The sequence below is a fragment of the Stegostoma tigrinum genome, chromosome 14 (genome assembly GCF_030684315.1).
Source record: "Stegostoma tigrinum isolate sSteTig4 chromosome 14, sSteTig4.hap1, whole genome shotgun sequence".
Classification (NCBI taxonomy): Eukaryota; Metazoa; Chordata; class Chondrichthyes; order Orectolobiformes; family Stegostomatidae; genus Stegostoma; species Stegostoma tigrinum.
In genome coordinates, this window is record NC_081367.1 from 52,251,743 (window position 1) to 52,267,882 (window position 16,140).

Here is a 16,140-nt window from a genome sequence, read left to right on the forward strand (position 1 = left end):
CTCATTGTAGCTAATACTGCTCAAGTTGTAATTTTCACTGAGTATATGCTCATGGCTTGTCTCAGTCTGCAAACTGATTGAGCAACAAAAGCACCGAGGAGGCTAGTCTTTCTGCCATGTTATTTAAGAGGAATAGATTTCTGAGCAGTTAAGTGGAGAAATAAACGCATATTTGCCATCCTGGTGTCAAGCTGATAACATTACAGCAAGCCACACAGTTTCAGGGCATATGGCACGTACCTTGTACTAATGGGAACGTGTTTTCAGGTAAAGTTTTTTTATTTGAAAAATAAATTGAGGGTGAATTTACACTAACTGGCTGTCTTAAGTAGTAAACACAAAAAGCAATTTCTCCTCTTGCAAGAATGGGGGAGAATAAAATTCATTTATAAAAAACTTTGTTGTCGTCAAGACTCAGCTCCTCTCCATTGCTGGTTAGGTATTCCCCCCTTAAGTTCCAGGAATCTTGAGCAGCCAATACTAGTGAAGTTAAGTCAAACTTCAAAACCCCCATGACTGTCACTATAAGTAATTAACATTAAACTTAACTCACCTCTCAGAGCAAAGGTTCTCCTACTTTGAAAAGTCCAAATTTTCTATTTGCCACAGTGTAGATCAGAAATACCACCTACAGACATGGGGATTTTGGTGGCTTTTAAAATTTTAAATTGCTATCTTCTCGTATAGAGAAAAAAAGAGGTTTGCAATTTCCTTTTGTATCAGTGACTGGTGGTTAAAAAACAACTTTTAAAAATGCAGGCATTTCTTCAGTTTTTATTAGAGTTGACAAAAACTACAACTTTACAAGAAACAAATCGGACAGTGATTTCACCTCAGCTAGGCATCTTCCTTCTGCAGGCGTTTTTAAAAAAACTCAATAGGCCTATGGAAAGAATGAACAGCATAAAGCCACAGGCATTCAAGTATTAGCCATTTGCTTCAAACCCAATCTTCTACAAAGATTCTAGCTTAATTATCTGAAATATCAAGACAGCCACTGAAACTTTAGAATTTCTGTCTTGGCTCTGGAACTCTCTGCATCTGGACCAGTTTCCCGAATCCACCTCTGCCGGCATCATAATCTGTCCTGTATTCATCACGTACCTGCAAGAAAACAAAGAAATAAAACTGAATGGTGCCCATGATAATCTAACTGCAGAATTGTTGCATTCTTTTCCATCGGTTTCTGTAAAGATATGTATCTTGACTTGTTTCAGAATAAAGCTACTTGTTCATTGAAGAACTGTGTCCCAACCTAGTATGCACAATTGTATACACATTATCCAACTTCTCTTGCATTTGGTTTCTGTAACTCCTGATATAGAAAATTGATTGAAGCTGGTGACCAATATCATGTTGCATAGCTGTTAGCTAAACTTTAACACAATAGACAAAATAATATTAATGCACACCTCTATAGTAAAACAAACAACTGCACCATTACCCTCAGCATTGGAACATATTCATCTTTAGTTAGGACATTAATTGTCCAGGGGGGTTTACACCATTAGACTCAGATTACAGAACACAAACCCACCGTGCCTAGGGGTATGCATTGTAACAACAGGATTAGATTGAATTATTAATCAACAACCAAATATTAAATACTAATACTATTTTCAATGATTTAATTTCTTCAAACTAGGGTAATTTTTTTCCAAATACTTAAAAGGCAAGTTGTCTACATAATAATCAAAATGTAACAATTCAGAAATTAAATTGAAGTTAATGCCAGACCATTAGATAGATGCTGTTAATACACCCTGTAACAGACCAACAGGTTAGAGGTGTAATGGTCCCAGTGAGAAGTGAACAGTCACTAATACATTTTCAGTGTGTTGTTCATCCCTGCAGTTAAAAATATATCTCAAGTTCTAAACATCTACACACTTGGATTCACACTTAAATTTTGCATTTCCAATATATCTGTCAATGCATTATTTAGATTTTTTTAAACACTACAGCAAATAATGTTGCAACCAGGCACGCATTTTTTTAAGAAACTTCTGGCATAAAATGAACCATGAGATGATTTCATGCTCGAAACAAAGTAATTAAAACTCATGAATTTAACCATATAATGCTGTTCCATTCTTTATGAACACAAATAATACAAATGATTCAGATCATGATAAGTTGCTCTAGCACATCATGACAGCTTAAAATCCCCAATGTGGCTAACCTTTCAAAACACTGCATTAGGACAGGTTTTTCCCAGTTACTTCGTGACTACTAAAATTCTCGATGAAAATACACTTTGATCTTGAGTCTATTTAAATTTTACAAGATGCAATTGCACACACCATAATCAGAGAAACTACGTACCTGACCGCCAGATTTGCCTCGTCCAAATTGCCTGCCTTCCCTGAAGCCAGTATCCCAATCTGTTCTGATGATCCGATCATCCAAGCGTGTTCCATTAATAAATCTCATGCATTGCTCAGCATCAGCTCGTGTGTAATATCTAATTAATTCATTAAGGATAAACCACCATCTACTTGAACTAAACTACAGATGCTGGAGATTAAACAAAAAAGAAAGCAAAATTTTGGGAAAGCTCAGATGGTCAGGCAGCAAAATCTCAAACTGTTAATATGCAGGTCTAGCAAGTAATCAGATAAGCTAATAGAAAGTCATTGTTTATTTCAAGGAAATATAATAGAGAAGTGGAACTAATGCTTCAGTTACACAGGGTATAGGTGAAACCATATCCAGAGTACAATGTATAGTCTTGGTGTCCTTAATTAAGGAAGGACATAAATGAGTTAGAAGTAGTTTACCAGAGTAATACCTGGAAGGGGTGGGTTATGAGGAATGATTGGAGAGACTACATTTGTACCCATTGAAGTTTAGAATCACAGCTTGACAGAAACATGCAAGATCCTGAGAGTTCGTGACAGGCGTTTGTGGAAAGGATGCACAACTCATCCCTCACCGCAATAATAACAAAAACAGAATCACCTGCATCCTCACATAGCTCACCAACCTCTGGATCCAACGCAACATTCTCCAGCACTTCCTCCAACTGCACTCTGACCCGACTACCAAAGACATTTTTCCCTCCCCACTCTTGTCTGCCTTCCAGAGAGACCACTCTCTCCGTGATTCCCTTGTCCACTTCCACACTCCCCATCAGCCCCACCACACCTGGCACTTTTGCCTGCAACTGCATCTCCCAATTGACTCCCTGACCCCAAGAAAACCTTCCACATCAAACAGATGTCTACCTGCACATCTGCTAATGTGGTATACAGTATCCGCTGTTCTCGACATTGAGGAAACGAAGCAGAGGCTTGGAGACCACTTTGTGGAACACCTACGCTCGGTCTGCATCAAACGACTGCACCTCCCAGTCGCGACCCACATCGACTCCCCCTCCCACTCCTTGGACAACATGTCCATCATGGGCCTCCTCCAGTGCCACAATGATGCCACCCAAAGGTTGCAGGAACAGCACCTCATATTCCGCCTGGGAACCCTGCAGCCCAATGGTATCAGTGTGAACTTCACAAGCTTCAAAATCTCCCCACCCATGACCGCATCCCAAAACCAGCCCAGCTCGTCCCCACCTCCCTAACCTGTCCATCCTTCCTCCCACCTGTCCACTTGTCCCACCCAACCCCTACCTCTTAATTACCAGCCTCATCCCACCTCCTTGACCTGTCCGTCTTCCCTGGACTGACCAATCCCAACCTACACTCACCTTTATTGGCTCCATCCCCACCTCCTTGACCTGTCTGTCTCCTCTCCACCTATCTGCTCCTTTATCCATCTTCCATCTGCCTCCCCCTCTCTATCTATTTCAGAATCCCCTTCCCCTCTCCCATCTCTGAAGGGTCCAGACCGGAAACATCGGCTTTCCTGCTCTTCTGATGCGCTTAGCCTGCTGTGTTCATCCAGCTCTACGCCTTGTTATCTCTATGTGGAAAAGATGTTTCCTCTTGTGAGAATATAGAGCTCGAGGTCACCGTTTCAAAATTAAGGGCTTGCCCATTTGAACAGATTAGCTGATTTGTTTTCTTACCCCCTACAGAAGCATGAGTCTTTGGAGGTTTTGTTCAAAAATGATACAAGCAGTGTCCTTCAAAGTTTTTACAGCCAAGGAAGATAGATTATTGATAAGCTACAGAGCAAGGTTATAAGGGATAGGCAGAAAATATGTGTAAGACACAAAGGGCACAACATTCTTGAACTGCATTCAAAAGAAAGAATGTTTTTAAACAGCATGCAGCATACTCAGTAAGGTGCAAATCTTAGGAAATGAAGCAGGCAAGTGGTTGAAATAGCAAAGGGTGACCACTTATGATCTCTCTCTCCAAAGAGAGAGATTTTGCATCATCATGGCAAGGGACAGACAAAGAACACAGGTGTGTAAGTTTTAAATTGGAAGAAGGCAAATTTTACAAAACTGAGATGATCTAACCAAAGTGGACTAGATACATCTGCCTGGAGGTAAGCCTGTGAAAATCAATAGGAGGCATTCCAAAGAAAGATTGTGGGCATAGTGAAAGAACAGAAGATACACAAGGAAAATGAGCAAGGGTACACTGTTCAGCCCCTCTGCCACTCAATAAGATTATGGCTGATGAGACCGAGGCCTCAACACCTCTTTGTGCCAGTTCCTTATAGCCCTCAACTCCCCAAATTTACAAACACAAACACTATCTACCACTTCCGTGAAAAACTTTCAGTGATCCACTTTACACAACCCCCACAAAAAAACTGTGATTCTGCCAAATCTAGAGTCTCCTGGTTATCCAGACGCATGCAATAAGATAAAGCAGAAAGACACAGCTTTGACAATCTCAAAGGAAGTTCAATTTTAGGAGGCTGACAGGAGCTCTGAATATATAAATCAGAGTGTGAGGTGAAAAACAAAGTTAGGAAAGCATTGAGAATATGAAACAAATATTGGCTGGTAAAATTAAGGAAAATCCAAAGATGTCATAGCAGTAAATTAAGAGTAAGAGGATGATCAAAGAATGATTGGCAGAGCTGTTTGTTCGAGATTGCTCTGCCAATCATCCAACCCAAACTTTGGGTCCGCTATGTGGATGACACCTTTGTCATCACTAAACAAAACAAATTAGAGGAAACCTTCAAGACCATCAATAATACCCTTTACTGGCATAACATTCACAAAAGAGGAGGAAAACAACAACAAACTGCCATTCCTAGATGTCACAGTAGAGCGAACAGTCAATGGGGAACTTCAAACCAGCGTCTACAGGAAAACAACACACACGGACCAAATACTGAACTACAGGAGCAACCATCCCAACACCCACAAACGAAGCTGCATTAGAACATTATTCCAATGAGCCACCACACACTGCAGCACAGAGGAACTACGCAGAGCAGAAGAAAATCACCTATACAGCGTATTCAAAAAGAATGGGTATCCTATGAACACAGTCCGCCAATTCCTCAGCAATAAACCCAAACAAACAGACAAAACAGGCTCAGAAACCATAACCACTCTCCCCTACATCAAAGACATTTCCGAAATGACTGCCAGACTACTCGGACCTCTTGGCATCAGGGTAGCCCACAAACCCACCAACACACTAAAACATCAGCTAATGAACTTAAAAGACCCTATACCGACAACAAATAAAACAAGTGTCATCTACAAAATACCTTGCAAGAACTGTGACAAACACTACATTGGACAAACTGGCAGAAAGCTAGCCACCAGGATACATGAACATCAACTAGCGACAAAACAACATGACCCACTATCACTCGTATCCTTACGCACAGATGAGGAAGGACACCACTTTGATTGGGACAACACATCCATCCTAGGACAAGCCAAACAGAGGCACGCACGAGAATTCCTAGAAGCATGGCATTCCAACCGGAACTCCACCAACAAACACATTGGCTCCAAATCAATCTACCATCCCCTGAGGAAAAAGAACAAGAAATGACATCACCAACCCAAGGAAACCTAACCAGATAAATAGAAAGCAGGACATAACACCAGCGCTTTGTCGGAGGCTCACTGATGATGTTACCTGGAATGGTGACGAAACGTCTGAAAACTAACCTTCCAGCTCAGCGAGCAAACTCACATCCAGAACCTCAACCTGAGCTACAAAACTTCTCAAAACTCGCTATTAATTAATGATGTATACTTAAAATGTGGGAGGCATGATTAGGAAATCTGACAACACAAAAACAAAACACCCAGGTAGCTGACAGCAAAAAATAACGGCTGCCAACTGCAGGCTGATATCAATGATAATGGGAACTGCAGATGCTGGAGAATCCAAGATAACAAAATGTGAGGCTGGATGAACACAGCAGGCCCAGCAGCATCCCAGGGATGCTGCTGGGCCTGCTGTGTTCATCCAGCCTCACATTTTGTTATCTTGCAGGCTGATATCAATGGTTTTGTTGAATAATTGGAAAAAATGGAAATTGGAATTCAACCTGGAGAAGTGTTTATGAGAGGTCCTTGAACTATGCAAGGCTACGGACCTGGTTCCCAAAGCTGGGACAAAAATAAAAAAGACGGCCAGTTTACTCAACCAGCGTGACACAATGGATGAACGGTCTGTTTCAGTGCTGTATCATTTTTTTGTTTCTACTGGGCTTGTTTGATTCATACATAGCCAAATTGTGAAGGATTATAGAGCATAGTCACCCTGACCATACCTGGTTGGAGTTCAAGCACAGTTCAGGGTAACAGTGAAAAATAACACTATTTGCCTGCTGAATCACTAAGAATTGGGGAGGTTATTTAATTCAGAAACCTAAGGGTTTAGGTACACTGAGTTCCTTGAAAGTGGCACCACAGGTAGACATGGTGGTGAAGAAGGCATTTGCCTTTATTGGTCACAGCATTGAGTATAGGAGTTGGGAGGTCATGTTGCAGCTGTACAGATGTTGGAAGGCCACTTTTGGAATACTGTGTGCAGCTCTGGTTGCCCAGCTCTAGGAAGGCTGGTATGGAATTGGAAAGGGTGCAGAAAAGATTTACAAAGGAAATTACCAGGTCTGGGGGGTTTGAGTTATAAAGGAGAGGCTGGAGAGGCTGGGAATTTTCTTAGTGATTAGTGCTATATCAAAAGGATCTGTGCTGGAGTATCAACTATTCATGAATACAAAATAAACAAAATTTGTTTACATTATTGATATTGGATTAATGGGCAGTAAATACAAGAGCATAAAATAGAGACATAGGTAAATTGAATCAGCAAAACTGTGGCTGACTGATTCCAACAGTGCAAGATCACCCATGTTGGGCAGAACAAAACATTGATGCATGTACATATGTGTTTAAAACTGGGAACAGTAAAATGTCTGAATGAATTTTGGAATCCATATGCACAGAAGAAAAATCACTAAGTGTAATCAGCACATACAATGAAACATAATTACAAAGGATAGTATATTGGTTGTCTTTGGAATTGCAAGATAGATCATACAGAGGCAGAAATGTTGCTACTGGCTATACCATCTCTGGAGTAATGTCACAACTCTGGGCATAATCACTTTAAAGTTATATTGGTTTTGCAAGAAATGCTGTGCAGAATTACCAGAGTGTTAACAGGACTCCAAGCATCAGGTTCTGAGGAGCAATTACATAAACTAGCAGTTACATTTGCTGACAGAGATAATGGGAACTGCAGATGCTGGAGAATCCAAGATAACAAAGTGTGGAGCTGGATGAACACAGCAGGCCAAGCAGCATCTCCTGAGATGCTGCTTGGCCTGCTGTGTTCATCCAGCTCCACACTTAGTTTCATTTGCTGAAATAGGTTAAAGGGTGGATTTCATTAAGCTCTTCAGGATTTGAAAATAAGTGATCAGGTGGATAACAGAAACATTTCCCAGTGCTACAGAAGTTGAGGACAAGGTAGCATTCTGTAAAATCGGAGCCAAATCATCCAGGAAAGTCGAAAGATGAAGAATGGACTATGCTAACAAAAACAATAGATATGAACTAAAGTAATATTTTTAAAATCAGATGAACAGATGCCTGTTAGACAAGGGAATTAAGGGATATATAGTCAAGGTGGGTGAATAGAATTAGGATAAAAAGAAAATCAGCCATGATCCTATTTGTGGCAAAAAACCTGTGGGGGCTTCCTTAAATCATTTTCTTTCTTGGTAGAAGCAACACACTCCCTGGCATTAGTTACCTATATTGTCTTGGCTTGTGTTTATTGCTCAATTAACATTACAAAAATTGATTCTTATCACTATCATATTTACTAGATTAGCATAAGATTATACACTTCAAAAAGTATATAATATCCTGAAAAGTACTTTGGGATGTCTTGTGGTCATGAAAAACACTACAGAAGTGTAAGTCTCTCCTTTGTTTTAAAAGGCTAAAAACATTTAATACCAGTACTCTATGAGATATATTCAAATAAACCATTAGTTATTTTTTTAAAATCTCAATGTTTGCATGAAGGAGTATAAAAACAGGATTTAAAACAATAACAAGACTTAAGACATAAAAGATACTCCACAAAACAGAATCCGCATGAAGTTTTCTTGATTTTGTCCAATCCCATGATGATTCTCTTAACATCACCACTTTTTGAGAAGAGTTCATAGATCTGTTCCTCAGTTGTATAAAACGACAAATTCCCAACATAGAGAGTGCAGCTATATCGTAGCAATTTGTCCTGCTCATATCGGCTTCCCTTAAGAATCAAGATTTAAATTTAAAGTCAGGGCAATAAAAATACACTCTGCACTATGGCGCTTTGCTACAGTCTAATGATATTAAGGGATAAATTCAACATTGTACCTCATTTTTTGGAAAAATGCATTTCTGATCACAAACCGCCTGGCCTAAAGTAAGCCAACTACCAGTCTTGAATCTGGTGCCTTCTAGGTGGCAAGGTGCTCACATGAAACATATATAGGCAGCACCTTTGTCAAATTGGACACTAAATCATGGTGTTTTGAGGAAAGCAGACATGTCCCATAAGAAATCAACATATGTTCAATTCTTCCTATTATCTACTAATTCTGACATTAATTTCCCAAGTGTGGCGGAAAAGAAATAAAGATGTTCAGGCTTATTACATTCAGGCCTAATAATAGTCACTTTCCAGAGTTGATTAGCCACGTATTCAAGCTCCTATCTAGGATTTGAGTACATAATAAACTCTGACACTTCAGTCAGTACTGAGGGAGCACTGCATTGTCAGAAGTACCAACTTTCAAGTGAGATGTTAAACTGAGATACTCATGTGTTGAGATGAACATTAAAAGACCCAATGTCATGATTTGAAAAAGGGACAGTGCAGCCATTTCTCAAATAATGCCTTTAGAATTAGATTATTCCATCATTTAACCTATTGCTTTTTATGGCACGTTACCATCCAAGTTTCACAAGTACACTGCAAAATGAAATAAATGGCCATGAATTAGTCTGGTATGTCAAATTAGAAATAGTTAATTCAGTCCCTAAAGCTTTTTCACCACGTTACCGAATTACTGCTGATCCGTTCCTCAACTCAACCTACCTACTTCAGATCCATTTTCCCAGGTACAGAATCAGAATAAACCGATCATCCTTACTTGGTTTGGCCTACATGTGACTCCAGATCCATGGAAATGTGGTTGACTGAACTGCCCTCTGAAATAGTGTAGAATGCCAACCAAATCAAGGGAAATTAGGGCAGGGCAGCAGACAACCAAAGAGTTCCACATTTCCACTATCATTTTTCAAAAGCACTCATTGGTTTGAGACCCAAATGACCTAACTCTAAATTTAAGATATTGTTCTGAACTTCTCCAAATGAATGGAACTTCCCACCAACTTTTCAAATTCCTCCACCAGTTCACAGAATTATTACAGTGCTGAAGAACATTATTCAGCCCATTATGTCTGTCCTGGCTCTCTGAATGAACATCATGATTTAGTGCCATTTTCCTGTCCTCTAACCTTGTACATGAGGCAATTATTTGAATAGAAATAACGCCTTCATGAATGTACAATTAAACCTGCATCTCCACGCAAGGCACTGCAGACCTGACCACCTCCGAGATTCCTTCTTATTTCTTTCCTTCTGTATCACCCTCTGAGGTCCATGTGTGGCAATGACTTCCAAAATCTAAAATCAATGCCTGTGTGCACCAATTGGTGTGTGTGGATTCTCCAAGTGGCTGCATAGCTTAGAGGTAACCTTGTTAACATCATATACACTACTTCTGCAAATTACTTTAAATTTTTGCCCTGTTGCTCTTGATCTGTTTACAAGTGGGAACAGTTTCTCCTTGTCTATTCTGTTCAGACCTCTCATGATTTTGAAAGCTTCAATCAAATCTCATCTCTCCCTCCTCCTCTTTAAGGAAACCAGCCTCAACTTCTCCAATCTATTTTCATACCCGAAATGTTTCATCCCTGGAAACATTCTTGTAAACCACTGTGTTCTGCCTAATGCCATCATATACTTCCTAAAGTGTGGCCTGTGGAAGTACACACAATAGTCCAACTAACCCAATTCATCTCACATGCAGACTCAGTACAACTTAAAACCTAGGATACTGTTTGTTTTTTTAACCATGATCTCCATTTGCCCTGTCAGATTTCTCTGCTCCTACACACATTACAGTAATACCTTCTATTTTATATTGTTTCTCCACATCCTATCAAAATGAACAGAACTGAATATCTACCACTTATTCACCCTCCACTTGTCAATGATCTTTTGACATTTTACATTGTCCTCAGTTTACAATGCCTCCAAATTTAAACACCTGACTTAGATCATCACTCAACTTCAGAATTAAAAAGGAACAAGTCAGTTTTATACCATTCCCTAAAACAACCCTTTTAATCAGAATAATCATGCTAATGAATTTGCACTGCTCCACCACCAAGGCTTTCCCGTGTTGCTGTACCTATGAACTGAACAGAGTGCTTGGTCCAGAAAAGGCACTGCACAAACAGAAATACAGCTTCTACCTTTTCCAGCTCTCCTTGAGAGGAAGACCAACATTCCATTAGCTATCTTTCCCCCAACCCACACATCAGTTTTTAAGAGCATACATGCACATCCAAATACCGTTACTCTCCAATTTCTACTTCTTAGCTTTACAATAGTCCTGCTCATCTTTCTCAGCCCCAAAATGACTGAACCCCACATTTTCATCTCTTATTGAACTCCATAACCAGTTTTACCCCCCACTCACATCATATATCTTTCCCAGTGATAATGGGAACTGCAGATGCTGGAGAATCCAAGGCAACAAAGTGTGGAGCTGGATGAACACAGCAGGCCAAGCAGCATCTCAGGAGCACAAAAGCTGACGTTTCAGGCCGAGACCCTTCACCAGAGAGGGGGATGGGGTGAGGGTTCTGGAATAAATGGCGGGGGGGGGGGGGGGGGGGGGGGGGGAAGAGAGGCGGACCGAAGATGGACAGAAAACAAGATAGGTAGAGAGGAGAGTATAGGTAGGAGATAGGGAGGGGATAGGTCAGTCCAGGGAAGATGCACAGGTCAAGGAGGCAGGATGAGGTGGTAGGTGGGAAATGGAGGTGCGGCTTGAGGTGGGAGGAAGGGATGGGTGAGAGGAAGAACAGGTTAGGGAAGCAGAGACAGGCTGGGCTGGTTTTGGGATGCAGTGGGGGGAGGGGACGAGCTGGGCTGGTTTTGGGATGCAGTCGGGGAAGGGGAGATTTTGAAGCTGGTGAAGTCCACGCTGATACCATTGGGCTGCAGGGTTCCCAAGCGGAATATGAGTTGCTGTTCCTGAAACCTTCGGGTGACTTCATTGTGGCACTGCAGGAGGCCCATGATGGACATGTCGTCTGAGGAATGGGAGAGGGAGTTGAAATGGTTCGCGATTGGGAGGTGCAGTTGTTTGTTGCAAACCGAGCGGAGGTGTTCTGCAAAGTGGTCCCCAAGCCTCCGCTTGGTTTCCCCAATGTAGAGAAAGCCACACCGGGTGCAATGGATACAATATACCACATTGGCAGATGTGCAGGTGAACATCTGTTTGATACGGAAGGTCATCCTGGGGCCTGGGATGGGGGTGAGGAAGGAAGTGTGGGGGCAAGTGTAGCACTTCCTGCGGTTGCAGGGGAAGGTGCCGTGTGTGGTGGGGTTGGAGGGGAGTGTGGAGGGGAGGATGATACATTGTATCCGGACGTTGGTGGGGTGGTGTGTGAGGACGAGGGGGATCCTCTGGGGACGGTTTTGGCGGGGGCGGGGTGTGAGGGATGTGTTGCGGGAAACGTGGGAGCTAGAAACTGATGACCATTTCAAGCCCACTGACTCCCACAGCTACCTAGAATACACCTCCTCCCACCCACCCTCCTGCAAAAATTCTATCCCCTATTCCCAATTCCTCGGCCGCTATTGCATCCGCTCCCAGGATGAGGCATTCCACTCCCGTACATCCCAGATGTCCACGTTCTTCCAGGACCGCAACTTTCCTCCCGCAGTGGTCGAGAACACCCTTGACCGCGTCTCCCGCAACACAACCCTCACACCCTGCCCCTGCCGCAACCGCCCCCAGAGGATGCCCCTCGTCCTCACATACCACCCCACCAACCTCCGGATACAACGTATCATCCTCCGACACTTCCGCCATCTACAATCCGACCCCACCACCCAAACCATTTTTCCATCCACACCCTTGTCTGCCTTCCGGAGAGACCACTCTCTCCGTGACACCCTTGTCCGCTCCACACTTCCCTCCAACCCCACCACACCCGGCACCTTCCCCTGCAACCACAGGAAGTGCTACACCTGCCCCCACACCTCCTCCCTCACCCCCATCCCAGGCCCCAGGATGACTTTCCATATCAAACAGATGTTCACCTGCACATCTGCCAACGTGGTATATTGTATCCATTGCACCTGGTGTGGCTTCCTCTACACTGGGGAAACCAAGCGGAAGCTTGGGGACCGCTTTGCAGAACACCTCCGCTCGGTTTGCAACAAACAACTGCACCTCCCAGTCGCAAACCATTTCCACTCCCCCTCCCATTCCTCAGACGACATGTCCATCATGGGCCTCCTGCAGTGCCACAATGTTGCCACCCGAAGGTTTCAGGAACAGCAACTCATACTCCGCTTAGGAACCCTGCAGCCCAATGGTATCAACGTGGACTTCACCAGCTTCAAAATCTCCCCTTCCCCGACTGCATCCCAAAACCAGCCCAGTTCTTCCCCTCCCCCCACAGCACCACACAACCAGCCCAGCTCGTCCCCTCCCCCCACTGCATCCCAAATCCAGCCCAGCCTGTCTCTGCTTCCCTAACCTGTTCCCCTCTCACCCATCCCTTCCCCCCACCTCAAGCCACACCTCCATTTCCTACCTAACACCTCATCCCGCCTCCTTGACCTGTCCATCTTCCCTGGACTGACCTATCCCCTCCCTACCTCCCCACCGATACTCTCCTCTCTACCACAGATAATGGGAACTGCAGATGCTGGAGAATCCAAGATAACAAAGTGTGAAGCTGGATGAACACTGCAGGCCAAGCAGCATCTCAGGAGCACAAAAGCTGACGTTTCGGGCCTAGCCCCTTCATCAGAGCCTGCTGTGTTCATCCAGCTTCATACTTTATTATCTTGGATCTCTCCTCTCTACCTACCTTGTAATCTCTCCATCTTCGGTCCGCCTCCCCCTCTCTCCCTATTTATTCCAGTTCCCTCTCCCCATCCCCCTTTTCTGATGAATTGTCTAGGCCTGAAACGTCAGCTTTTGTGCTCCTGAGATGCTGCTTGGCCTGCTGTGTTCATCCAGCTCCACACTTTATTATTATATATCTTTTACATCTCGATCTATTTCTTCTCAATTTTCAAAAAAACTAAGTGTACCTCATAAGTATCGAATACAAACTATTACTTTATAGAAATCAATTTGAAAATGTAAAAGTCATTGATAGAAATCAATATTTTTCAGGAAACTGAACTGGTAGCAGGTCAGACACGAGAGGAGCAGGCCTCAAAAGATCAAAAAAAAAACACAGGGAGAATTCAGGGCATTGTCCAAACTTGTTCCTGGTATCAACACTTGGCTTTCTGTCTGGCTGTGACTAGAGGGGTACCGCTTGGTTAACGGCCGGTTTATCACTGGTTAAAACAGGCCTGGAAGAGAAAAACAAGAGACGCATTACCCGAAAGTGCTGATCCCGGTACTGGCTCAGCTCCACATGAGAATCGCTGTTGAGGGCATTCAGCACAACAGACATGACACCAAAAAAAAAGTCTGGCGGAGGCGGAGAGGGAAGCAAAAAACAGACAAGCAGCAACCGACCCTCGCTGCCGGAAGCAGCAGGTGACTAGAAACTCCCGTCTTGTCCGTCCACTTGAAACCGTCCGTGCTGCCGCCGACTCCGGGCTGATCGTTCCTGAAATTATACCGCTATCCTGGACCCGAACACGTTAACTCTTTTTTTTCCTTCACAGATGCTGCCAGACCTTCTGAGCTTTTCCAGCAACTTCTGTTTTTGTCGGCGAGACTTACGCCCTGATTTAAAATCAAAGAAGGTGTAATGCCTCGTGTTTACGTTCCTTTACTGCAAAGACAACATGTGGGTGAAATGCAGAATTTTTCTTTTATGAAGAAACAAATGATCTTTGCTGCCCGCCGGACTGTAAAAGTGACGGAGCAGTGCAGCCGATCGCCGAGGTGATCGAGTCGTTTCCATGGCGATTAGATAGTGGGGTCGATGGCCGAGCAGCGCGGAGGTCAGAAGGGAGGTGAGCGGGATCGAGGAAGGAGGCTGAGTGGCCGCCATGGTACTGCGAAGGCTGCTGCAGTCGGCGTTGAACAACGCGCGGCTGATCGAGAAACTGTCGGAGTCTACGCCGGTGCGGCGGGCGGCCCAGATCACTGTCTATGTGATCGCACGGCTCCAGGTGAGAGGCAGGAGTGTGGCCGAGCGCCTGAGTCAATCCAACGCCCTCCGGCAGCTCCTGGAGAAGGGAGACATTCCCCGCAACCTCGAGGAACTCAACAAGAAAGTCGCCGAGTTAAAAGACGCCATCGCGAAGGAGCTGAAGGAAAGCATAAAGGACTCTTTGAAGAAGAAGGATAAAAAGTAAATTTAAAAAAACTAGAATCTCCCTGGAGTTGATTCTCCTCACACCCCGGCATCTGCTGTAGTGACTGGAGCAAATAGGAAGACTTTGGGAATTTATCCTATTTTAAAAGCACTGCAGTAAATATCTGTCCTGGGGATACTCCAGCTGAGATTTGGATGAATTCCTTTTCAATATTCATCGTGGTTGGATTCAGATGTATCGACACACTGACTGAAATTCTTTTGAAATTTTACGAATATTGTCATCAGCACAAGATCGGAATTGTGACGCTCGTTGATTAGATTGCCAGCTTCATAATATTTCATCTGACTATTTTCCGATATTGACTACTATTTTGCTGTAACTGTTTGAATTTCACAGTATTTAAGGTGGATCTCACTGATGATAATGTAAACAAAGTGTACACAATTCATCAGAAAAGTCCTGTGATAGTTCAAAGAATTAAACAAAACAAAACATCGATATTTGCCTTATTGCTTAGACAAATCATTATTTTTATTTATAAAATGGAAATTTTGCATGGTGCTATTTATGTTTAAATATATTTTACAGTAAAGGCAATGTAGTTCACAGGAAAATAACCTCAAAGTACACGTGTTCATGATAATGCATTGATTTAGGACATTATAGGCCTTTTTAAAACCTGAGTCCCTCATGAGAGCATTATTGAGAAATTAAGAACACAATCTAGGACTTTTATTTGTTTTAACAATCTGCACTCATGCAGTACCTTAAATGTTCCATTTGCCCGTTCATGGCATGCTCAGGCATAAGTTGAGACTAAACCATGTAAATAAATTTTAGAAGTAATGATCAAAAGTTTTGTCACATGTTTAAGAATGACAGTTAAAGTACAATATGTGGTTAGAGTGGGAATTTTGGAGCTTAAACCCTTCCAAACTTGCTGAAATTTTCCAGTATTTTGATTTTATTTCAGATTTCTAGCATGCACATTTATTTTTATATGCAACAACAATGGTGTCTTGAGATTGTTTCCAGGTCAATTGGTTTGTCTTTTTAAATAGTCATATATGGGAAGTGGGCCTCACTGGCTGGGCCAGCATTTACCTCCCATCCCCAGTTGTTCTTGAAAATGAGTTGC

General features: G+C 42.8%; 2 protein-coding genes across 2 annotated transcripts; one reads left to right on the top strand and one right to left on the bottom strand.

Annotated features, from left to right (window-relative positions):
• Positions 1-754: 754 nt before the first annotated feature.
• On the bottom strand, positions 755-14,315 carry ncbp2 (nuclear cap binding protein subunit 2). The gene is made up of 4 exons (XM_048541872.2): positions 14,108-14,315; positions 8,485-8,666; positions 2,326-2,464; positions 755-1,104 (listed from the first exon to the last, which is right to left on the bottom strand). Exons 1-4 carry the CDS (start codon positions 14,180-14,182, stop codon positions 1,006-1,008), a joined length of 495 nt encoding a protein of 164 aa, XP_048397829.1. The 5' UTR covers positions 14,183-14,315; the 3' UTR covers positions 755-1,005.
• A 211-nt stretch (positions 14,316-14,526) lies between these two features.
• On the top strand, positions 14,527-15,500 carry ncbp2as2 (NCBP2 antisense 2 (head to head)). The gene has a single exon (XM_048541873.2). It carries the CDS (start codon positions 14,730-14,732, stop codon positions 15,036-15,038), a length of 309 nt encoding a protein of 102 aa, XP_048397830.1. The 5' UTR covers positions 14,527-14,729; the 3' UTR covers positions 15,039-15,500.
• The last annotated feature ends 640 nt before the right edge of the window (positions 15,501-16,140 follow it).

Coding starts and splice junctions, on each gene's coding strand:
- ncbp2as2 (XM_048541873.2), top strand. CDS start 14,730: ATGGTACTGCGAAGGCTGCTGCAGTCGGCGTTGAACAACGCGCGGCTG.
- ncbp2 (XM_048541872.2), bottom strand. CDS start 14,182: ATGTCTGTTGTGCTGAATGCCCTCAACAGCGATTCTCATGTGGAGCTG. Junction 2,465..8,484: donor TGCGGATTCTGTTTTGTGGA/GTATCTTTTATG, acceptor TGAATTAATTAG/ATATTACACACGAGCTGATG. Junction 1,105..2,325: donor GAGGCAAATCTGGCGGTCAG/GTACGTAGTTTC, acceptor GTTTTCTTGCAG/GTACGTGATGAATACAGGAC.